Here is a 20,407-nt window from a genome sequence, read left to right as displayed (position 1 = left end):
GCTTGAGCCCGTCGAGACCTGGCACGTCCAGCAGATGGAGCCATTGCCATCGTCCAACAGATGGAGCCATGTATACTCCGTCTATCACCAGGCCTCGACGAGTCTCCCTCTGGTGGCTGACCTGCTGTACGACACAATATAGACACAGACAGACAGACACACAGAGAACACACAAAATTGTGCTTCCATGACACTAATATACAATAGGTTACCGGAAGCAAGGTTACTATAGTTTGGCGATTTAAGATGAGTTTTTATTTATATTTGTTTTTAGATATTTATTTGAAATTCGGTTTAGTTTCAGTTCGTTTTCAGAAATGATTTACTGGTTTCTATTTATGTTCAGTTTGATAAAAACCTTTCTATTTCATTTCTATAGGATTTAGTTTCTGTAAACATGCCCTCCTTTACCTCTTCCAGGTATTTCCGCAGCTCACACCGGGCACTTAATGCCTTGTCAGGTTGACCCTCCGACTGGACCGTGACCACAGACACAATCTTCGATGCGATGAAGCTATATTACTGAAGCACTGTGGTCAAGAAGCTTGCCGGATTCTTCCTGGGGTCCTGCTGGTCCACGGCTGTACTCTCTGATTTGCTGAAGTACAAAAGATTCTTCTGCCCTCCATCTCTGTTGAGCGAAGTGCCAGAGACACACTTGTGTCCATCAGGCAAGCTGCTGCAGGGGTTGGATTGAAGTTGGCTGCCATTCAGTATGCATGCGAAACACTCATGCAGTGACTTCAGGAGGACCTGTGCCAACTGTTTTGCAACAGTAGTTGACTGCAAGTGTGCCTCAAGGTTGAGAGGGCACAACACCACATCAGTTTGGCTGTCAGTTTGAAGTTGGTCGGTGTGGATTGCGAACGGCTCCATTAACTTCACAAGCTGTTCTAGCTTGGCCCACTCACGCTCCGTGCTCGCCCTTGGATTTCTTCCCTGTTAGCAAGTGATGGCTAGTGATGCACAAGCTAGGCCTATACCTTCAGATTCAGAAGCTCGAAAACACCATTTGAAATTAGATTAGATTTTGTTTACTATAATAACCTTGACTGGAAGGCAACCTCAATCTACCTTGGTTCCTGTCTCTCCCTTGGACCCATTACGTCCTGGTCGCCCTCCCACTCCATCATTTCCTGGTGTCCCTGCTGACCCCTTAAACCCAGGGAACCCTGGGAAACCAGTGGCGCCCTGCACAAGACAGGGACAACATGAATGGTGCATGATGGGAGAAAAACATAATGCTTCAAGAACTATATGAATATTTCCACATTCTTCTGTAGTACATAGACTATTAAGTCATCATTTCAATCTTGTTTTTACATGTGATTTGAACAAACCTTCTCTCCTATTAGTCCTGGTGCTCCCTCTACTCCATTGATACCCCCGTCCCCTTTTTCACCCTACACATCAACACAAAACATCACAATCAACACTTTTCAGAAGATTACTGAAAATGATTTTGATTTGTGTGTGTGTGTGTGTGTGTGTGTGTTTGTGTATAAATAATAAATAAATAATTAGGTGGGTGCTTATATTTGTCCTATTTCACGAGTGTGTATTATACGTACGTGTGAAATGGAAATGTATTTTCTTGCATATCCCAACCCCATGAGGCACCCTCGGAGAGTGGGATCATTGTGTGTGTGTGTGTGTGTGTGTGTGTGTGTGTGTGTGTGTGTGCCTACCTTCCGTCCTGTGAGTCCATTAAGCCCTGGATGTCCTGGGGTTCCAGGAATACCCATCTCTCCCTGTGTCAAACAACAATTAAATACTTACATTTTCACTGAAACTGTGTCTAAAACTGTGCCACTATTGACCATAGTCTGACTGTGGCCTACTAGGTCAGACAATTGAACAGTATACTAAATTGTATGCAGCGTATGGCAGCTAGTTGGCACTACTGTAAACATTTACTTTTGTTGGTCAGTGGTACTGACGATGCTTCCTGGAGCACATTGTGTTGTTGTGATTATTGTATTGAATCCCACAGCAGGCAGCTCACCTTTTCTCCATCTAGCCCAGTGCTTCCTATGCGTCCAGGTAGGCCTCGGAATCCCTGTGCAGCAACCACAACCGACACCAAGAGTTACTTTTGATCATTGCATTACTATCTCATTAACATGCCTAATACATTATGATCAAGCCCTCACCTTCTCTCCTGTCTGCCCAGTATCCCCCGGTAAGCCAGGTTCACCTCTGTCACCCTAGGAATAGAATACCAGAACAGAACAGAATTACTGTATAATGAATCACAGATGACAGGTTCTATTTGTCTAGTCTCTAAATTCTATGCTCTGTGCCACACCCTCCTCACCTGATCTCCCTTCTGTCCCTGGAGTCCCATGTCTCCTTTGGCTCCTGTGGCTCCATCCAATCCATCGTCCCCGTTACGACCCTGTGACAACAACAAGCCAATCAACAAAGCCTTTTTTTGACCACATGCCAAGCCACCATAGTATATATACAGTTATACAGACACTGTTTATATATTAAACTGTTAAAGTGTGTTAGATAAATACCCACCACTTCTCCATTGACTCCAGGCTCGCCAGTATCTCCCTGGAAGCACAGAACAACAGTGAGCATACACATAAGAAGCATAGATAACAGTGGTTCCATGTAGCCTGTAGAGTGATACATGCTGTATTCCCTACTGACCTTTTGGCCCACTGGTCCACGGGCCCCAAACAGCCCCATAGCTCCTTTGGCCCCTGCCTCTCCTTTGAGGCCCTTCAGATGGAGAACAAACAAAAATCTGATTGTGAAAACACTATGTGCTTTGGCTTCCATGTTTTGGGAAATGCATTTTCTTTTTCTGTTTGTCTCTCTTTCTTTACATCTATTAACAATCTTTGTTTCTCTCTTTTTCCACATAAAATGTTCTGTCATCAATCATTAGGAAGCACCTTGAACCCCGGGGGCCCATCCTCGCCCTTCTCTCCTTTATCTCCATCGAAACCTGGGGAGCCTCGCTCTCCCTGAAACAAAAATCCAAACAACAGATAAACATTGTCTTCAAGGGGAAAACACACAAAGTGAAAATGCAAAAGCGGTCTCTCTAAAATATATATTTTTTAATGAGGATTGCTCTGGAACTAAAACTAACATTCAAAATAAATTGTGGAGGACTTGTTTAGGGGACTTGTTTCTCACCCCTTCTCCTTTTAAGCCCTTGTAGCCTCTCGGTCCCTGGATTTGGAGGGGGCTTCCCTAAACATAAAGAATGTACATCATATATGAATTAATCATATACAAAACACTATTTGTGTAGTACTTATGTCATGTTTGGCTTACCCTTTCTCCTTGTATTCCTGTTAAACCCCTGTCACCCTGTGAAAATATATTTTATGAAAGGAATCAATGGCTTATAACATTCATACAATAATTGATTGATTGATAATATTTGTATTTTAGTGTCATACACCAAATGGTACCCAGCCTGTATGGGCTTATGAGACACTATTAATTTGAAGTCTGTGCGTAGAAAACACTAACTACATACTATATGGCTGTATCAGGTAGTTACATAAAAACATTGACTCTTCATTTTCATTGTCCACATCCCTATATACACAGAAAAATGGACTGAAGTTAATTGAAATAGACTGGCCACACGGTGAGTGTTGAAACATGTTTCAAAAAGAGGGTTCTAAAGAGGGTTCTAAAGAGGGATTGAAGAGACAGAAGTGACTAGAGTGATGACACTTCAATAGAATGAGCAGAGAATTTGACTGAACGCTGAAACACCGGGCTGTCAAAACCATCTTTAATAAATCCTCTTGGAAATAGGGGGCGCCATATTCACTTTTGGATAAAATGGTGCCCAAATTAAACAGCCTCGTACTCTGTCCTAGATCATATGATATGCATATTATTATTACTATTGGATAGACAACACTCTGAAGTTTCTAAAACTGTTTGAATTATATCTGTGAGTAAAACAAAACTCATTTGGCAGGCAAACTTCCAAACAGGAAGTGAAAATTCTGAAATGGGTCGCTGTGAAAGGCATGGCCTATTCAATTGCCTAATATTTATGGATATGTATGCACTTCATACGCCTTCCACTAGATGTCAACAGGCAGTAGAACGTGGAATGAAGTGTCAAGCCTTATGTGGGACCGGATGAAAGTCTTTGGAGTGACAGGTCAGTCATATTGCCCGTTTTTGGCCACGCACTTGGGTATGTCATATCTTTGTCTGCAAATCGTTAGATAGACACGAAGAAATGCTCCGTCTGGGACGTTATTGGATATATATGAGAAAAACATCCTGAAGATTGATTCTCAACTGAGTTTGACCAGTTTATTCGACTTTTATTATCACATTTAGAAGTTTTCGTTCATTGCGTCAAATCTTCATGGACACGTGAGCTACACATGCTAGCCAAAGTTGCTAATTCGACAGAAGAAATGGACATTCTAAAACAAAACAACGATTTATTGTGGAACTAGGATTCCTGGCACTGCATTCTGATGAACGTTCATCAAAGGTAAGGGAATATTTTTGATGTTCTTTTGTATTTTTGTTGACTCTTTTGACTCCAATATGGCGGAGAATGGCTGAGCGCTGTCTCAGATTATTGCATGCTGTGCTTTTTACTAAAGTTATTTTTTTTAAATCTAGCACAGCGGTTGTATTAAGAACCAGTGTATCTTTAATTATATGTACAACATGTATTTTTCATCAAAGTTTATGATGAGTTTTTCTGTTAGATTACATGGCTCTCTAAAATTTCTCCGTATATTTTGGAGCCATTTCTGACCATGGCGCCAATGTAAAACCACGATTTGTAGCTATAAATATGCAAATTTTTGAACAAAACATAAATGTATTGTATAACATGATGTCATAACACTGTCATCTGATGAAGTTGTTCAAAGGTTAGTGATTCATTTTATCTCTATTGGTGGGTTTTGTGAAAGCTATCTTTGCGGTGAAATAATGGCGTTGTGTTTTGGGCTATTGTGGTGAGCTAACATAAATATAGGTTGTGTTTTCACTGTAAAACTTTTTAAAAATAGGACATGTTGGCTGGATTCACAAGATGTTTATCTTTAATTATGTGTACAACATGTATTTTTCATAAATGTTTTATGATGAGTATTTCTGTATTTCACGTTGCTCTCTGTAATTATTCTGGCTGTTTTGGAGCCATTTCTGAACATGGCGCCAATATAAAACCACGATTTGTGGCTATAAATATGCACATTTTCGAACAAAACATAAATGTATTGTATAACATGATGTCATAAGACTGTCATCTGATGAAGTTGTTCAAAGGTTAGTGATTAATTTGATCTCTATTTGTGGGTTTTGTGAAAGCTATCTTTGCGGTGAAAAAATGGCGTTGGGTTTTGGGATATGGTGGTGAGCTAACATAAATATATGTTGTGTTTTCGCTGTAAAACATTTTAAAAATCGGACATGTTGGCTGGATTCACAAGATGTTCATCTTTCATTTGCTGTATTGGACTTGTGATTTCATGTTTTTATATTATATGATATTCCCTGTTGCGCTAGGCTAGGCTATTCTAGTCAGCGTTTCTGATGAGAATGATCCCGGATCCGGGATGGGTATTGAGTAGAAGTTTTAAAACTGTCTCTGAAGAAAAAATATCTAAAGTATCTGGAGAACCTGAGTGGAAGTATGAGTGTGTGAAAATCTAAAATATCAAAGTATTTAGTAAGACCCACTCAATCGCATACATTTTAAAAATATAGTCTACCAAAATTATCATGCCATCAAAGAAGTAACCGTCAACGTACCTTTGCTCCTTTGCTGCCCGGGAAGCCCTTTGGACCCTAAGTAAAAGAGGTCAAAGGTAAAGGTAGCTATGAAACAAATGTCCTGTACCAGAGGAGGCTGGTGGGGGGAGCTATAGGAGGACAGGATCATTGTAATGGCTGGAATGGACTAAATGGAATAGTATCAAACACATCAAACATATGGAAACCACGTTGGACTCCGTTACATTTATTCCATTCCAGACATTACAATGAGCACGTCCTTCTATATATCTTCTTCCACCGGCCTCCTCTGGACTGTTCATGTCATGAAAGGTGATGATGTTAACTCACAGTGTGTCCTGGGGCTCCTAAGACTCCTGCAATGCCCTTTTCACCCTGTCACAAACAAACACATCACAAATATTATACTGAACAAAAAGATAAATGCATCATGCTAAAATGTCAAAGATTTTACTGAGTTACACTTTATATAAGGAAATCAGTCAATTTAAATACATTAATTAGGCCCTAATCTATGGATTTCACATGACCGGGAATACAGATATGTATCTGTTGGTCACGGACACCTTCAAAAAACTAATAAGTAGGAGCGTGGATCAGAAAACCAGTCAGTATCTGGTGTGACCACCATTTGCCTCATACAGCGCTACACATCTCCTTCGCATAGAGTTGATCAGGCTGCTGATTGTGGCCTGTGGAATGTTGTCCTGCTCTTCAATGGCTTTGCGAAGTTGCTGGATATTGGTGGGAACTGGAACACGCTGTCGTACACGTTGATCCAGAGCGTCTCAAAAATGCTCAATGGGGGACATGTCTGGTGAGTATGCAGGCCATGGAAGAAATGGGACATTTTCACCTTCCAGGAATTGTGTACAGATCCTTGCAACATGGGGCCGTGCATTATTATGCTGAAACATAAGGTGATGGTGGCGGATGAATGCCACAACAATGGGCCTCAGGATCTCATCAGGGTATCTCTGTGCATTCAAATTGCTATAGATAAAATGCCTGCCCATACCATTAAATACCTTAACCCCACTGCCACCATGGGGCACCCTGTTCACAACGCCATACAAGTGGTCTGCGGTTGTGAGGCCGGTTGGACATACTGCCAAATTCTCTAAAACGACGTTGGAGGCGGCTTATGGTAGATAATTGTTATTATCTGGCAACAGCTCGTGGACAATCCTGCAGTCAGCATGCCAATTGCACACTCAAAACTTGAGTCATCTGTGGCATTGTGTTGTGTGACAAAACTGCAAATTTTAGAGTGGCCTTTTATTGTCCCAGCACAAGGTGCACCTGTGTAATGATCATGCTGTTTATTCAGCTTCTTGATATGCTACACCTGGCAGGTGGATGGATTATCTTGGCAAAGGAGAAATGTTGACTAACAGGGATGTAAACAAATTTGTGCACCAAATTTGAGAGAAATAACCTTTTTGTGCATATGAAAAATGTATGGGATCTTTTATTTCAGCTCATGAAACATGGGACCAACACTTTACATGCTGCGTTTATATTTATGTTCAGTGTAAATGTGTGCATTTTGTGCCATCCTGTTGTGACGAGCAGCTTTTCTATCTTTTACAATGCTGCCTCGGATCTCTCTCTGAGGTTAATTCCATCTCTCTGAGGTAATTAAGTCCATTGTTCCGTCTCACCCTGCGACCTGTGATCCCAACCACACCCCTGGCACCTGGTTCCCCCGGGATACTGTCACCCTGTTGGGAACAAGAAGAAGTGAATGCTAATGTTATTATCTCCTCATATACAACATGACAACGACAACAACACCACCACCACCAAGCAGGCTAATGTCTTACCTTTTCTCCTTTCGTACCAGGTAGACCAGGTGGACCCTTTGCGAAACAGAAAGCATCCATTATGTTACATGATAACCATAGGAAGGCAAACAATGCCTAGGGCAAGTTATATTTCACCATACCTCTATTCCAAGTTTCCCTTTAGCTCCTGGAGTCCCGGGTGATCCATTCTTACCCCTTCTACCTCTGTCCCCCTACAGATGAACAAAAACAGTACACATCATACTTTATCACAATTATCTTCCTACTTAGTAGGCAGTATTTTTGCTCTTTGAAAACATATATCTTTGTTCTGGCTTTCTGGCTAGTGGTGAATTTGACAAAAATGTGGCTGCAACATTTTTTGGAATACATGATCAGACCAGGAAATAGACTGAAAGTACAAGGTGTTGAGTTTATTAAAACTACAGTATAAGGTGTTGGGTTTATTAAAACTACAGTACAAGGTGTTGGGTTTATTAAAACTACAGAATAAGGTGTTGGGTTTATTAAAACTACAGTACAAGGTGTTGGGTTTATTAAAACTACAGTACAAGGTGTTGGGTTTATTAAAACTACAGTACAAGGTGTTGGGTTTATTAAAACTACAGTACAAGGTGTTGGGTTTATTAAAACTACAGTACAAGGTGTTGGGTTTATTAAAACTACAGTACAAGGTGTTGGGTTTATTAAAACTACAGTACAAGGTGTTGGGTTTATTAAAACTACAGTACAAGGTTTTGGGTTTATTAAAACTACAGTACAATGTGTTGGGTTTATTAAAACTACAGTACAAGGTGTTGGGTTTATTAAAACTACAGAATAAGGTGTTGGGTTTATTAAAACTACAGTACAAGGTGTTGGGTTTATTAAAACTACAGTACAAGGTGTTGGGTTTATTAAAACTACAGTACAAGGTGTTGGGTTTATTGAAACTACAGTACAAGGTGTTGAGTTTCTTAAAACTACAGTACAAGGTGTTGGGTTTATTAAAACTACAGTACAAGGTGTTGGGTTTATTAAAACTACAGTACAAGGTGTTGGGTTTATTAGAACTACAGTACAAGGTGTTGGGTTTATTGAAACTACAGTACAAGGTGTTGAGTTTATTAAAACTACAGAATAAGGTGTTGAGTTTCTTATAACTAGAGTACAAAGCCTTCCAGTAATCAGGACAAACTCCTTGCCCCAGGTTGAAGGGATGGTCGGGGAGCTCCTCACCTCTCTCCCCGCCTCTCCTGGGTCTCCTGGTTGGCCCCTCAGGCCCTGAGAACCTGAGATACCGGGGTTACCGCGGATTCCCTGGATACCCTGAGCACCAGAAGGCCCCATTTCACCAGGCTCACCCTGACAGAGGGAGTAGGAGAGCCATGCAGAAACAGACAGAAAGAGACAGACAGGCAGACACAGACAGAAAGAGGGAATGAGACAGAGATGGAGAGAGACAGATAGGCAGACAGACAGAAGGAGAGAAGAAGAGTCAGAGGAACAAAGATAGAAAGGGATTTTTTTTTGCATTTCTCTAATAACTACACTGGTATAACTACAATTATAATTCCCTTGCAGTTATTAATTCCATACGTTCGAGTGTTTTTGCTTTGTAAATGGAAGACAACAACAATTCATAGATTAATTGACAAAGAAAGAGACAGAAAGTCAATCCCAGAGAGAGGGTGGCGGGACAGCTAATAGGAGACAGATAAGGACAGTGTTGGTATTTCTCTAGCAGCTACTGAAGTTCAGTGTTTCCTCTAGACTATTGTATCTCCATAGCAACAATCAGGCCCTCAGGTGGCAAAATTGTCAATTGAAGCCAGTTAAAGCTAAATAGATTTTGACTAAGTAGAGGGGCAGAGCTAAGTGATGGTGTGGGAGTCTACCTTAGTTCCGGGTGGACCAGCCTGTCCCACAGGACCTCTGTGGCCAATACCTGGCTCACCCTAAAAGCACAACAATGTCAATAGGATACGTTTCATTTGCAAATATACAGTACAGTGTGCAGGTGTCCTTCTAGTTAGATATTTCAATAAATAAAAATAGTTAAATGTTCAAAACATGATTGCTGAAAAAGAGGTTGGTTCGGGCTTTGCTCTATCACAGAAGTGAATTGGAAAAGCATTTACCTTGTGTCCCTTTTCACCAAGTTCCCCCTGGTAGAACGAAGAGAGTTGTCAACAAATCAGTTACAAAGTGATTGTTATTCAAGTGAATTCTCTCCATATGTCTCTGTCTGCGTCTCGTGCACCAAAATAGTACCATCACATTCAGACAGCCGGAGGGGGAAAAAGTCCATAGAGTTTTTCAAGGATCTGTTTTGTATCGATGCCGCCAACTAACAGACGGAATTATTAATACCACATGATTAATCCACTGCGTAATGAGGGGATCAGAAATAGAACTCTGGGGACATCAAAGACCAACATTCTGAGCGCTGGTTTGACTGACAGGAGAGCAGAGAGACATGGACAAACTTATAGGGGAAGATGTGGGTAGGTAAATAGGTGTGTGTGTGTGTCTGTGTGTGTCTGTGTGTCTGTGTGTCTGTGTGGGTGTGTGTGTGTGTGTGTGTGTGTGTGTGTGTGTGTGTGTGTGTGTGTGTGTGTGTGTGTGTGTGTGTGTGTGTGTGTGTGTGGGTGTGTGTGTGTGTGTGTGTGTGTGTGTGTGTGTGTGTGTGTGTGTGTGTGTGTGTGTGTGTGTGTGTGTGTCTGTGTCTGTGTGGGTGTGTGGTGTGTGTGTGTGTAAGACACTGATAATGAGACGAGGGTAGGAGGGGAGCGAGGATACGTTTGATGTTGTGACCTGGTGACATTGACACTGTGTACGGAAGTAAGGACAGATTGGGTTGAAATGACATGAAGGTCTCCTTTATTAAAGGTTTGACTTGATTTCTAAGAGAGCTACAGACTATAACATGTAGTTCTCTTCATGTTGGTGGTGTGAACTGTCTGCCATGCACAAGGTATCACTGATCAACACATTAATAATACATTGTCTACAAACTTCTTATACAGCCTTTACAAACTATGTATAAAGGATTCCTTATTGCAACCTGGTACTGTAGAGATATGGGGGCAGATTCAGGACATCTTGTTCTTTCACTCCATTTGAAGACACTGTTTTATTTGAAAATGATTGGTAATCACCTTCGGTCCCGGAAGTCCATTTTCACCCGGTGCACCCTTTAGAAAACAGAAGGAACCACTCAAAAAGGAACACAAAAAGGAACCTGATAGAAATGCGTGATAGATGACGGTAACAGAACAGGTGTTTTTATCATGTCATCTTCACAGCACTTTGATTGGGGGATGTGTGTGTGTTTACCTTCAAATAGTCATATTCTGGCCCTGGATAGGGTCTTACTCCTCCTTCCTCCTCGTACTCTCCTTGTCTTCCGTTCTCTCTTTCCATCTCCTGCCTCCGTCTCTCCCACTCCTCTCTCTCCCTGTCCAGGTCTCTACCTCCCTCCATCTCTGTTCTCTCGCTCTCTAGTTCACTCTCCCTCTCCATTTGCAGGTCTCTCTCCTTTTCCACGTTCTCCCTCTCTAGTTGTCTCTCCCTCTCTATTTTCTCCCTCTGCAACTCCAGCTCTGCCTCCCTCTCTTTTTCAAGCTCTATCCTCTCTCTCTCCATCTCCATCCTTTCCCCCTCTCTCTCCCTCTCGTATTCACTGTCCTCCTCCGTGTCCCATTCAGAGTCGCCACTTCTCTCCTCCTCTCCCTCTCTTTCTGCATCATGGTATATCTCTCCTTCTGTCTCTTTTCCTTTCTTTTCTACCATCTCCCTCTCTCTATGTCTTTCCCATGGTGTCTCTTCCCCTGCTGCTATGGGTTCTCTCTCTCCCTCCATCTCTGTTGGTGTCTCCCAGTCTCTTTCTGTTTCATAGTCAACCTCCCTCTCTGTATAGGATTCAGGGTCAGGCTGAGGGTCTCTGTTTTCTTGTTTCTGTCTCTGGAACCACAAATAAGAAATTGGTTGGGTTACTGATTGATTGCTCAATTCATTGGACTTAAATAGCGAATAATTCATATGGATTTATTTTGATGTTCAAAGTGATTCAAAACTACGGTCCTTCCGTTGAGCAATTCACCAATATGTTTTGGCTGAGTAACACTTACATGTAATTTCTTGGAACCTCTTGCTCCCGACTGTGACTTTAAAAACTGAAAGAGGGAATGTTCACACGTTGTTTGATTTGACCATGTAATAACTTCTCTGAACCCATTCCCTGTGCCATTCCCTCCATGCTAACTGTTGATTTGATAACAACCTATGAGTAGTTGATATCAGTGTAATAGAAAAATATCCCTAGTAAATAAATCTGTTTACTTTTTGCCCGTTATGGTATCGATTTCTTCCTCCGGCAGTTCCTGGCATGTATGCCTGAAACAGCAAAGACTCAAGTGTTTCTGGCAAATGCCATTGTTTTCTAAAAAGGATGAACTCTTACATTGTATTCTAATGGTAGTCCATATTTTTTCTGTGTACTTACCATGTAATCAGGCCAGGGGGCGCTCTTCCTTACTCTGACCCGGACATGAGATGGTATCGCCTGCCAATTCCCAAAATCACTTCATGAGTCATTGATTATAAGTCATTGATGTGCCATTACCACTGTGGGGAGTTCCCATGGTGCTTGGCCTACAGCCGTAGTGTCCCACTCATGAGTGTGTGTGTGTGAGTATGTGTGTGTGTGAGTGTGAGTGTGAGTATGTGTGTGTGTGAGTGTGAGTGTGAGTGTGCGTGCATCCGTGCGCAGCCCTGGATCAAGTGTATATGTCCCTTCAGATGATGAAGTATCAGAAATGGATTACAGGCTAATGTTAGATGAAAGAAGACACAAAGACTTTTGATCATTTGAACATTTACTTACATGCACACAGAGAGGTTAAATACAAAGGGAGAACTTTAGACTGACAACATTTCACCAGTGAAAACACTTTTCAATACTATATATTCTGAAGAATATGATGGAAACACATTTCATTGAAAAAGTAGTAACTAATACAGAAAAGGAAGAAAATACAATCTATTTCCATGTTTTCAATAAATAACGTTTGGTTGAGGAATTGATAAGCAGCGATACACTGAAAACATTAGAATATGGTTGAACAAATTACGAGGAGGTAAAAACTGTTGTAATACTGAAGCGACAGAGAGAAGCTATACTATAGCTCAGGTCCAATGTAACATTTTGAACTTCTTTCATAAATAAGTTAGTTGATGCAAAGTCAATGCTAAAATAACACTGACATCTGATGGAAGAATTTATTAGTCCAATAATCGTTATATAATACACTGTCTTGATTTATCTTAGCTTTTACCTATGTATTGTTCATCTTTTAGGTACTTGGATTAAGTATAAAACACGATTCTGGTCATAGAAGTGGCATTGGACGAGTGACATTGGACAAATTACATCATCATTGCGCGACGAAGCGAAGTCCCTCCTCATGTTATGCTGGTCAGGTTAAGGGTAGACTGCTCCTCACCAGGGATACACTTCACAGTTTATACAAACACTCTGTGCTTACAAATCTACAGTCTCAATCTTTCTGGATTTAGGAAAGGTCCTGTGTTAAAAAAAAAAGTAAACAAAAAAACAGAAAAAACGTTTTAATCAGTAAGTGTATAAATTCACTCATGAAGAGTTCATATTTTGTTTGCAGCTCTTGACATTCCCATTCACGCAGAGTTCAGAGGTCATGCTCAATGCATGCTGGTATATGGATGTCTTCCATTGCAAGTTGGCCCATTTGTGTCCAATCTTTTAATCAAATGTCTTAATACACTTTTTTTTATAACGATGGCCTAATATTTATTGTTTAAAATTACAATTGGAATTGTGGTACCTTTTGCACTGGTGAAATGTTCACAGTTGTTAGTCAGACGAAAGATCTGAACGTACGCAGTGATGACAAGTGCTCAGATCACTGAGATGGTTGGCCAATCATTATTATGACACAATCTGACTATGTATTCATGTTATTGCACACTGGGCAGGGCTTTCTTTTGGGAAATTCTAATCAACCAAGAAACACATAAAGAAGATGAAGTTAGAAAATATAAATGATATCAATTACCTACAACCATTGTATTGGAATGCCAATGAAAATCATTGGATCAAAGCACTTTGCATCACATTCATACACCCACAGTCCAACGGAGGAATGCATGGACTGAAACACCATTAGTAAAGGCGAATAGACGTCTAGTTGTGTCCATTTACACCCCATATCCCTCAGGATCATGGGTAGTAAAGACGAATAGAAGTCTAGGTGTGTCCATTTACACCCCATATACCTCAGGATGGTCAGTAAAGACGAATAGAAGTCTAGGTGTGTCCATTTACACCCCATATACCTCAGGATCATGGTCAGTAAAGCGTCATGCAGTCAGTCACAGACTTACCTTCTCTGTTTGTTCCGTTGTGCTGGGAAGGATAGGTGTGATGAATTCCCCCTGCTTCGGAACAAAGTGTAGCATGTTTCAAGAACAATATATAATACAGCAAACACACACGTCACATAGCCTTCTACCACTCAACTCAGAGCTGTCCATGGTGCTGGCTCTGCTTGACACAGTTTGCACTTGACAAAGTATCTCAGGAAAAGAGCTCCAGTTCCATACCTTTTGGCTGCCTCCCGGTGACTGGGATGGATATGGACCTAAAGTTGTCAGGCCACTCTAACAAACATGGACATATAATCAGTAATGACCACTACTGGACAGAATGCCGTATGTACATTTCCTGGTTCAAAGGTCAAAATGAAAATGACATGTTTTACTATCCGTTGTCTTTACTATCATTTTTCTATATCTAGAGATACAGTGGCAAAGAAAAAGGGTTCACCTCTTTGCTCATTCCATGTAGTGTGCTTTCTGTTGTGATTTTAAACTCCCCTTGCTTTTCCATTGACAGTAAGGGATCATCTGTGGAATCCTTTAACAAAATTTCAGAAAAACGATCAAAAACATTCCATTCCAAAATGTTTTTTGAACGTAACAAAATAATGACAGCGTTACTGGTGAGTGAGACAGTCATCTGAGTTCGACACGCAAACCACAATTAATAACAGGTGTGGTGTGTCATCAATACACTGGCATATAATCAGAAACTAATCAATTCCTAGTAATTAATTATTTTCAGGGAAGTGGGTGGGGACCCTAATCAACTGTATGACTTCCTCATTTTGCCTCTAAAGATGTACACATGCAAGGTCAACTACACACCCTCCTCATGAATGTGTGTGATGGACTCATTAATACATGTATTGCATCAGTGTAATTGAGTTTCAGCTACCTTCTTTTAACTCAGTAATCATTTGAGTTTGGAGAGTTTGAATTAGGAGGGTTCCCACACTATGCTGATCACTACCATAACACAATCAGGGCACTGCTATAAGACTCAAAGTATTGGTGTGGGTAATGGGCAGCCCAGTGAGCTAAATGTGTCATTGGAAAAGTTAATTTTGGTTGCAGCTCTTGACATTACCATTCAAGAAAAGTTCAGAGGTCATGCCACAATGCATGCTGGGATACAGTATGTATGTCTTCCATTGTAATTTGGCCCAGTTGTGTTAAATCTTTAACTTCTTATGGCTGCAGGGGCAGTATTGAGTAGCTTGGATGAAAGGTGCACAGAGGTGCCCAGAGTAAACGGCCTGCTCCTCAGTCATAGTTGCTAATATATGCATATTATTATTAGTATTGGATAGAAAACACTCTGACGTTTCTAAAACTGTTTGAATTATGTCTGTTCTGTATAACAGAACTCATATGGCAGGCAAAAACCTGAGAAAAAATCCAAACGGGAAGTGGGAATTATGAGGCTGGTCGATTTTCAACCAAGATCCTATTGAAATCACAGTGAGATATGGATGAGTTTGCACTTCCTACGGCTTCCACTAGATGTCAACAGTCTGTAGGACCTTGTCTGATGCCTCTACTGTGAAGGGGGGCCAAATGAGTGGGGAATTAGTCAGGTCTGCCATGACCTAACCATGCTTTCACCGTGCGCGTTCACATGAGAGGGAGCTCTGTTCCATCGCTCATCTGAAGTCAATGTAATTCTCCGGTTGGAACGTTATTCAAGATTTATGTTAAAAACATTCTAAAGATTGATTCAATACATCGTTTGACATGTTTCTACGGACTGTTACGGAACTTTTGGACATTTCGTTAGCTTTTAGTGAACGCGCTTCCTGACGCTGGATTTGTTTAACACGCTAACAAAAATAGATATTTGGACATAAATGATGGACATTACCGGACCAACCGAACATTTCTTGTGGAAGTGGGAGTCCTGGGAGTGCATTCCGACGAAGATCAGCAAAGGTAAGTGAAGATTTATAATGCTTTTTATGAGTTTTGTTGACTGTACAATTTGGTGGGTAACTGTATGGCATGCTTTTGTGGCTGAACGCTGTTTTCAGATTATTGAATATTGTGTTTTGCCGTAAAGCTTTTTGAAATCTGACATAGCGGTTGCATTAAGAACAAGTGTATCTTTAATTCTATGTAAAACATGTATCTTTCATCAAAGTTTATGATGAGTATTTCTGTTATTTGACGTGGCTCTCTGCAATTTCTCCGGATATTTTGGAGGCATTTCTGAACATGGCGCCAATGTAAACTCAGGTTTTTGGATATAAATATGAACTTAATCGAACAAGACATATAATGTATTGTGTAACATGAAGTCCTATGAGTGTCATGTGATGAAGATCATCAAAGGTTAGTGATTCATTTTATCTCTATTTGTGCTTTTTGTGACTCCTCTCTTTGGCTGGAAAAATGGCGTGGTGACCTAACATAATCGTTTGTGATGCTTTCGCTGAAAAGCCTATTTGAAATCGGACACTTTGGTGGGATTAGCAACAAGATTACCTTTAAAATGGTATAAGATACATGAATGTTTGAGAAATTTTAATTATGAGATTTCTGTTGTTTGAATTTGGCACCCTGCACTTTCACTGGCTGTTGTCATATCATCCCGTTAACGGGATTGCAGCCATAAGAAGTTTTAAGTGAAATGAAAATGTAGTTTATTTAAGTCTTTAAATATTTTTTTATCACGCAGGCCGAATAATTAATGTTTAAAATTGTATTGTGGTACCTTTTGCACTGGTGAAATGTTCACAGTTGTTAGTCAGACGAAAGATCTGAACGTACGCAGTGATGACAAGTGCTCAGATCACTGAGATGGTTGGCCAATCATTATTATGACACAATCTGACTATGTATTCATGTTATTGAACACTGGGCAGGGCTTTCTTTTGGGAAATTCTAATCAACCAAGAAACACATAAAGAAGATGAAGTTAGAAAATATAAATGATATCAATTACCTACAACCATTGTATTGGAATGCCAATGAAAATCATTGGATCAAAGCACTTTGCATCACATTCATACACCCACAGTCCAACGGAGGAATGCATGGACTGAAACACCATTAGTAAAGACGAATAGAAGTCTAGTTGTGTCCATTTACACCCCATATCCCTCAGGATGGTCAGTAAAGATTAATTTAAGTCTAGTTGTGTCCATTTACACCTCATATCCCTCAGGATCATGGGTAGTAAAGACGAATAGAAGTCTAGTTGTGTCCATTTACACCCCATATCCCTCAGGATGGTCAGTAAAGACGAATAGAAGTCTAGGTGTGTCCATTTACACCCCATATCCCTCAGGATCATGGGTAGTAAAGACGAATAGAAGTCTAGTTGTGTCCATTTACACCCCATATCCCTCAGGATCATGGGTAGTAAAGACGAATAGAATTCTAGGTGTGTCCATTTACACCTCATATCCCTCAGGATCATGGGTAGTAAAGACGAATAGAAGTCTAGTTGTGTCCATTTACACCCCATATCCCTCAGGATCATGGGTAGTAAAGACGAATAGAAGTCTAGGTGTGTCCATTTACACCCCATATCCCTCAGGATCATGGGTAGTAAAGACGAATAGAAGTCTAGGTGTGTCCATTTACACCCCATATCCCTCAGGATCATGGTCAGTAAAGCGTCATGCAGTCAGTCACAGACTTACCTTCTCTGTTTGTTCCGTTGTGCTGGGAAGGATAGGTGTGATGAATTCCCCCTGCTTCGGAACAAAGTGTAGCATGTTTCAAGAACAATATATAATACAGCAAACACACACGTCACATAGCCTTCTACCACTCAACTCAGAGCTGTCCATGGTGCTGGCTCTGCTTGACACAGTTTGCACTTGACAAAGTATCTCAGGAAAAGAGCACCAGTTCCATACCTTTTCGCTGTCTCCCGGTGACTGGGATGGATATGGACCTAAAGTTGTCAGGCCACTCTAACAAACATGGACATATAATCAGTAATGACCACTACTGGACAGAATGCCGTATGTACATTTCCTGGTTCAAAGGTCAAAATGAAAATGACATGTTTTACTATCCGTTGTCTTTACTATCATTTTTCTATATCTAGAGATACAGTGGCAAAGAAAAAGGGTTCACCTCTTTGCTATTTCCATGTAGTGTGCTTTCTGTTGTGATTTCAAACTCCCCTTGCTTTTCCATTGACAGTAAGGGATCAGCTGTGGAATCCTTTAACAAAATTTCAGAAAAACGATCAAAAACATTCCATTCCAAAATGTTTTTTGAACGTAACAAAATAATGACAGCGTTACTGGTGAGTGAGACATTCATCTGAGTTCGACACGCAAACCACAATTAATAACAGGTGTGGTGTGTCATCACTACACTGGCATATAATGATAAACTAATCAATTCCTAGTAATTCATTACTTTCAGGGAAGTGGGTGGGGACTCTAATTTGGGCTCCCGAGTGGCGCAGCGGTCTAAGGCCTAAGGCACTGCAACACAGTGCTAGAGGCATCACTATAGACCCTGGTTCGATCCCGGGCTGTATCACAACCGGCCGTGATCGGGAGTCCCATAGGGCGGAGCACAATTGGCCTAGGGTCGTCAGGGTTAGGGGAGGGTTTGGCCGGTGTAGGCCGTCATTGTAAATAAGAATCTGTTCTTAACTGACTTGCCTAGTTAAATAAAGGTTAAATAAAATAAAAACTTTATAACAAAATCTACTGTATATATCTATGTGGGAGAAAATATGACTTCCTCATTTTGTCTCTAGAGATGTACACATGCAAGGTCAACTACACACCCTCCTCATGAATGTGTGTGATGGACTCATTAATACATGTATAGCATCAGAGTAATTGAGTTACAGCTACCTTCTTTTAACTCAGTAATCATTTGAGTTTGGAGAGTTTGAATTAGGAGGGTTCCCACACTATGCTGATCACTACCATAACACAATCAGGGCACTGCTATAAGACTCAAAGTATTGGTGTGGGTAATGGGCAGCCCAGTGAGGTAAATGTGTCATTCCAACCCTGATCCCTGAGGTTACTAGGAAAGGTGACGTCATAGGGTGTCCACCCACAGAATTAATACTGTAGTTAGGATTAATAATATGTACCAATCAAATAATTAGGAATGTTAATTTACATCTCACTTGACAGTTACTCACCTCATATTCATAACTGTACTCTTCCCCATCGTATAATTCCTCCTCCTCCGCTTCCTCCTCCTCCTCCGTACTCGTCTTTAGAGAGGAGAGAAAAAGGTGAGTCCCATACGAAATGGGATCAAGAGGAGATATCTTTCATAAACATGTCTATCGTAATTATGTATTTGACACAAAGCAGCAAAGAGAGAGTACAGGACATGACTTACAAGTCTTAAACAATAAGGACAAAACAAAAAAGCAAGTTAGGAGAAAAAAATTCATGCTTTTAGTCATTTTAAAATGTCTGTTATGATGATTTAATACCTTTTATTGGTCAAGTTAGGCACAGCAAGTACAGTTTAATAAGCTTAGTTTAAATTTAGGTTTAGAATTTGATAAATGTTATGTTTGCTGAGAAAGAAATGATGGTAATTATTTTCTCACTGTCATTTGAAGTAGTTGAGGTTAAAAAACAGGTAAGGCTGACATGCTTAGCAACAGACTGTGACAACGTAAATGTTAGACATGTTTAGTTTGGGCGTTTATATGGTTATTTTGACTACATCTTCAGTTTGGGCGTTTACCAGGCGCTGTCTTTGCCTCTTATGTCGTCCTTTCTGTCCCTTGCCCTGGTTCAGAATTTCACAGTTAAAAGTTGTAATGCTTTATAGGAAATACAGATCTAACATGCTGTAGTAGTTATGGTCAAAGATATTTATATCTATCTCATGGGCTGATTAATGGGAGAGAAAATGATCGCAAAAAAATATGTAAATTTAAGAAAATGTTAAAGGGAACGTTTACATATTTTCTTTTACAGTATCTATTTAGACCTATTTAAATATAACATTTGTTTGTATAGTCATGAATACAAATAGGTTGTGAACAACTTACATTTAATTGCATAATTTATGTCCAAATTACACACTTTTCTCAAGTGTTGAAATGTATTTGAGTCCAACAAGGTTGTGTTTATCAGATGTATAAAAAAGATGTATTTGAGTCCAACAAGGTTGTGTTTATCAGATGTATAAAAAATATGTATTTGTTGTGACATCACCTTCCGTTCTCGACTCTTCTTCTTCTTCAAGGAGTCTTCCTCACTGAGGAGAACAGTTTCTACTATTGCCCCTGGTACCTCAGAGACCCTCTACAACAAACACACACACACACACACACACACACACACACACACACACACACACACACACACACACACACACACACACACACACACACACACACACACACACACACACACACACACACACACACACACACACACACACACACACACACACACACACACAGAGATCTTGTACTAATCATACTTCACGTG

At 40.5% G+C, this 20,407-nt stretch overlaps 1 protein-coding gene across 1 annotated transcript in view; it reads right to left on the bottom strand.

Moving 5' to 3' along the window:
* Positions 1-20,407, bottom strand: part of col7a1l (collagen type VII alpha 1-like) — a 121,199-nt gene that overhangs the window by 12,782 nt on the left and 88,010 nt on the right. The window contains exons 69-98 of the mRNA XM_055912403.1: positions 20,129-20,218; positions 19,653-19,697; positions 19,090-19,164; positions 18,051-18,140; positions 17,828-17,884; positions 17,609-17,662; positions 14,410-14,499; positions 14,187-14,243; positions 13,968-14,021; positions 10,881-11,507; positions 10,703-10,738; positions 9,683-9,709; positions 9,440-9,499; positions 8,781-8,906; positions 7,703-7,774; positions 7,581-7,616; positions 7,419-7,478; positions 6,085-6,129; positions 5,773-5,808; positions 3,298-3,333; positions 3,157-3,213; positions 2,910-2,981; positions 2,662-2,733; positions 2,527-2,562; positions 2,318-2,398; positions 2,154-2,207; positions 2,006-2,059; positions 1,689-1,751; positions 1,341-1,403; positions 1,075-1,191 (exon numbers count right to left, since the gene is read on the bottom strand). Coding sequence (XP_055768378.1) covers positions 1,075-1,191; positions 1,341-1,403; positions 1,689-1,751; positions 2,006-2,059; positions 2,154-2,207; positions 2,318-2,398; positions 2,527-2,562; positions 2,662-2,733; positions 2,910-2,981; positions 3,157-3,213; positions 3,298-3,333; positions 5,773-5,808; positions 6,085-6,129; positions 7,419-7,478; positions 7,581-7,616; positions 7,703-7,774; positions 8,781-8,906; positions 9,440-9,499; positions 9,683-9,709; positions 10,703-10,738; positions 10,881-11,507; positions 13,968-14,021; positions 14,187-14,243; positions 14,410-14,499; positions 17,609-17,662; positions 17,828-17,884; positions 18,051-18,140; positions 19,090-19,164; positions 19,653-19,697; positions 20,129-20,218 — 2,442 coding nt within the window. The remainder of the gene's footprint in view (positions 1-1,074; positions 1,192-1,340; positions 1,404-1,688; positions 1,752-2,005; positions 2,060-2,153; positions 2,208-2,317; positions 2,399-2,526; positions 2,563-2,661; positions 2,734-2,909; positions 2,982-3,156; positions 3,214-3,297; positions 3,334-5,772; positions 5,809-6,084; positions 6,130-7,418; positions 7,479-7,580; positions 7,617-7,702; positions 7,775-8,780; positions 8,907-9,439; positions 9,500-9,682; positions 9,710-10,702; positions 10,739-10,880; positions 11,508-13,967; positions 14,022-14,186; positions 14,244-14,409; positions 14,500-17,608; positions 17,663-17,827; positions 17,885-18,050; positions 18,141-19,089; positions 19,165-19,652; positions 19,698-20,128; positions 20,219-20,407) is intronic.

The sequence above is a fragment of the Salvelinus fontinalis genome, unplaced genomic scaffold, assembly GCF_029448725.1.
Source record: "Salvelinus fontinalis isolate EN_2023a unplaced genomic scaffold, ASM2944872v1 scaffold_0167, whole genome shotgun sequence".
Classification (NCBI taxonomy): domain Eukaryota; kingdom Metazoa; phylum Chordata; class Actinopteri; order Salmoniformes; family Salmonidae; genus Salvelinus; species Salvelinus fontinalis.
This window is presented reverse-complemented; position numbering and strand designations above follow the sequence as displayed.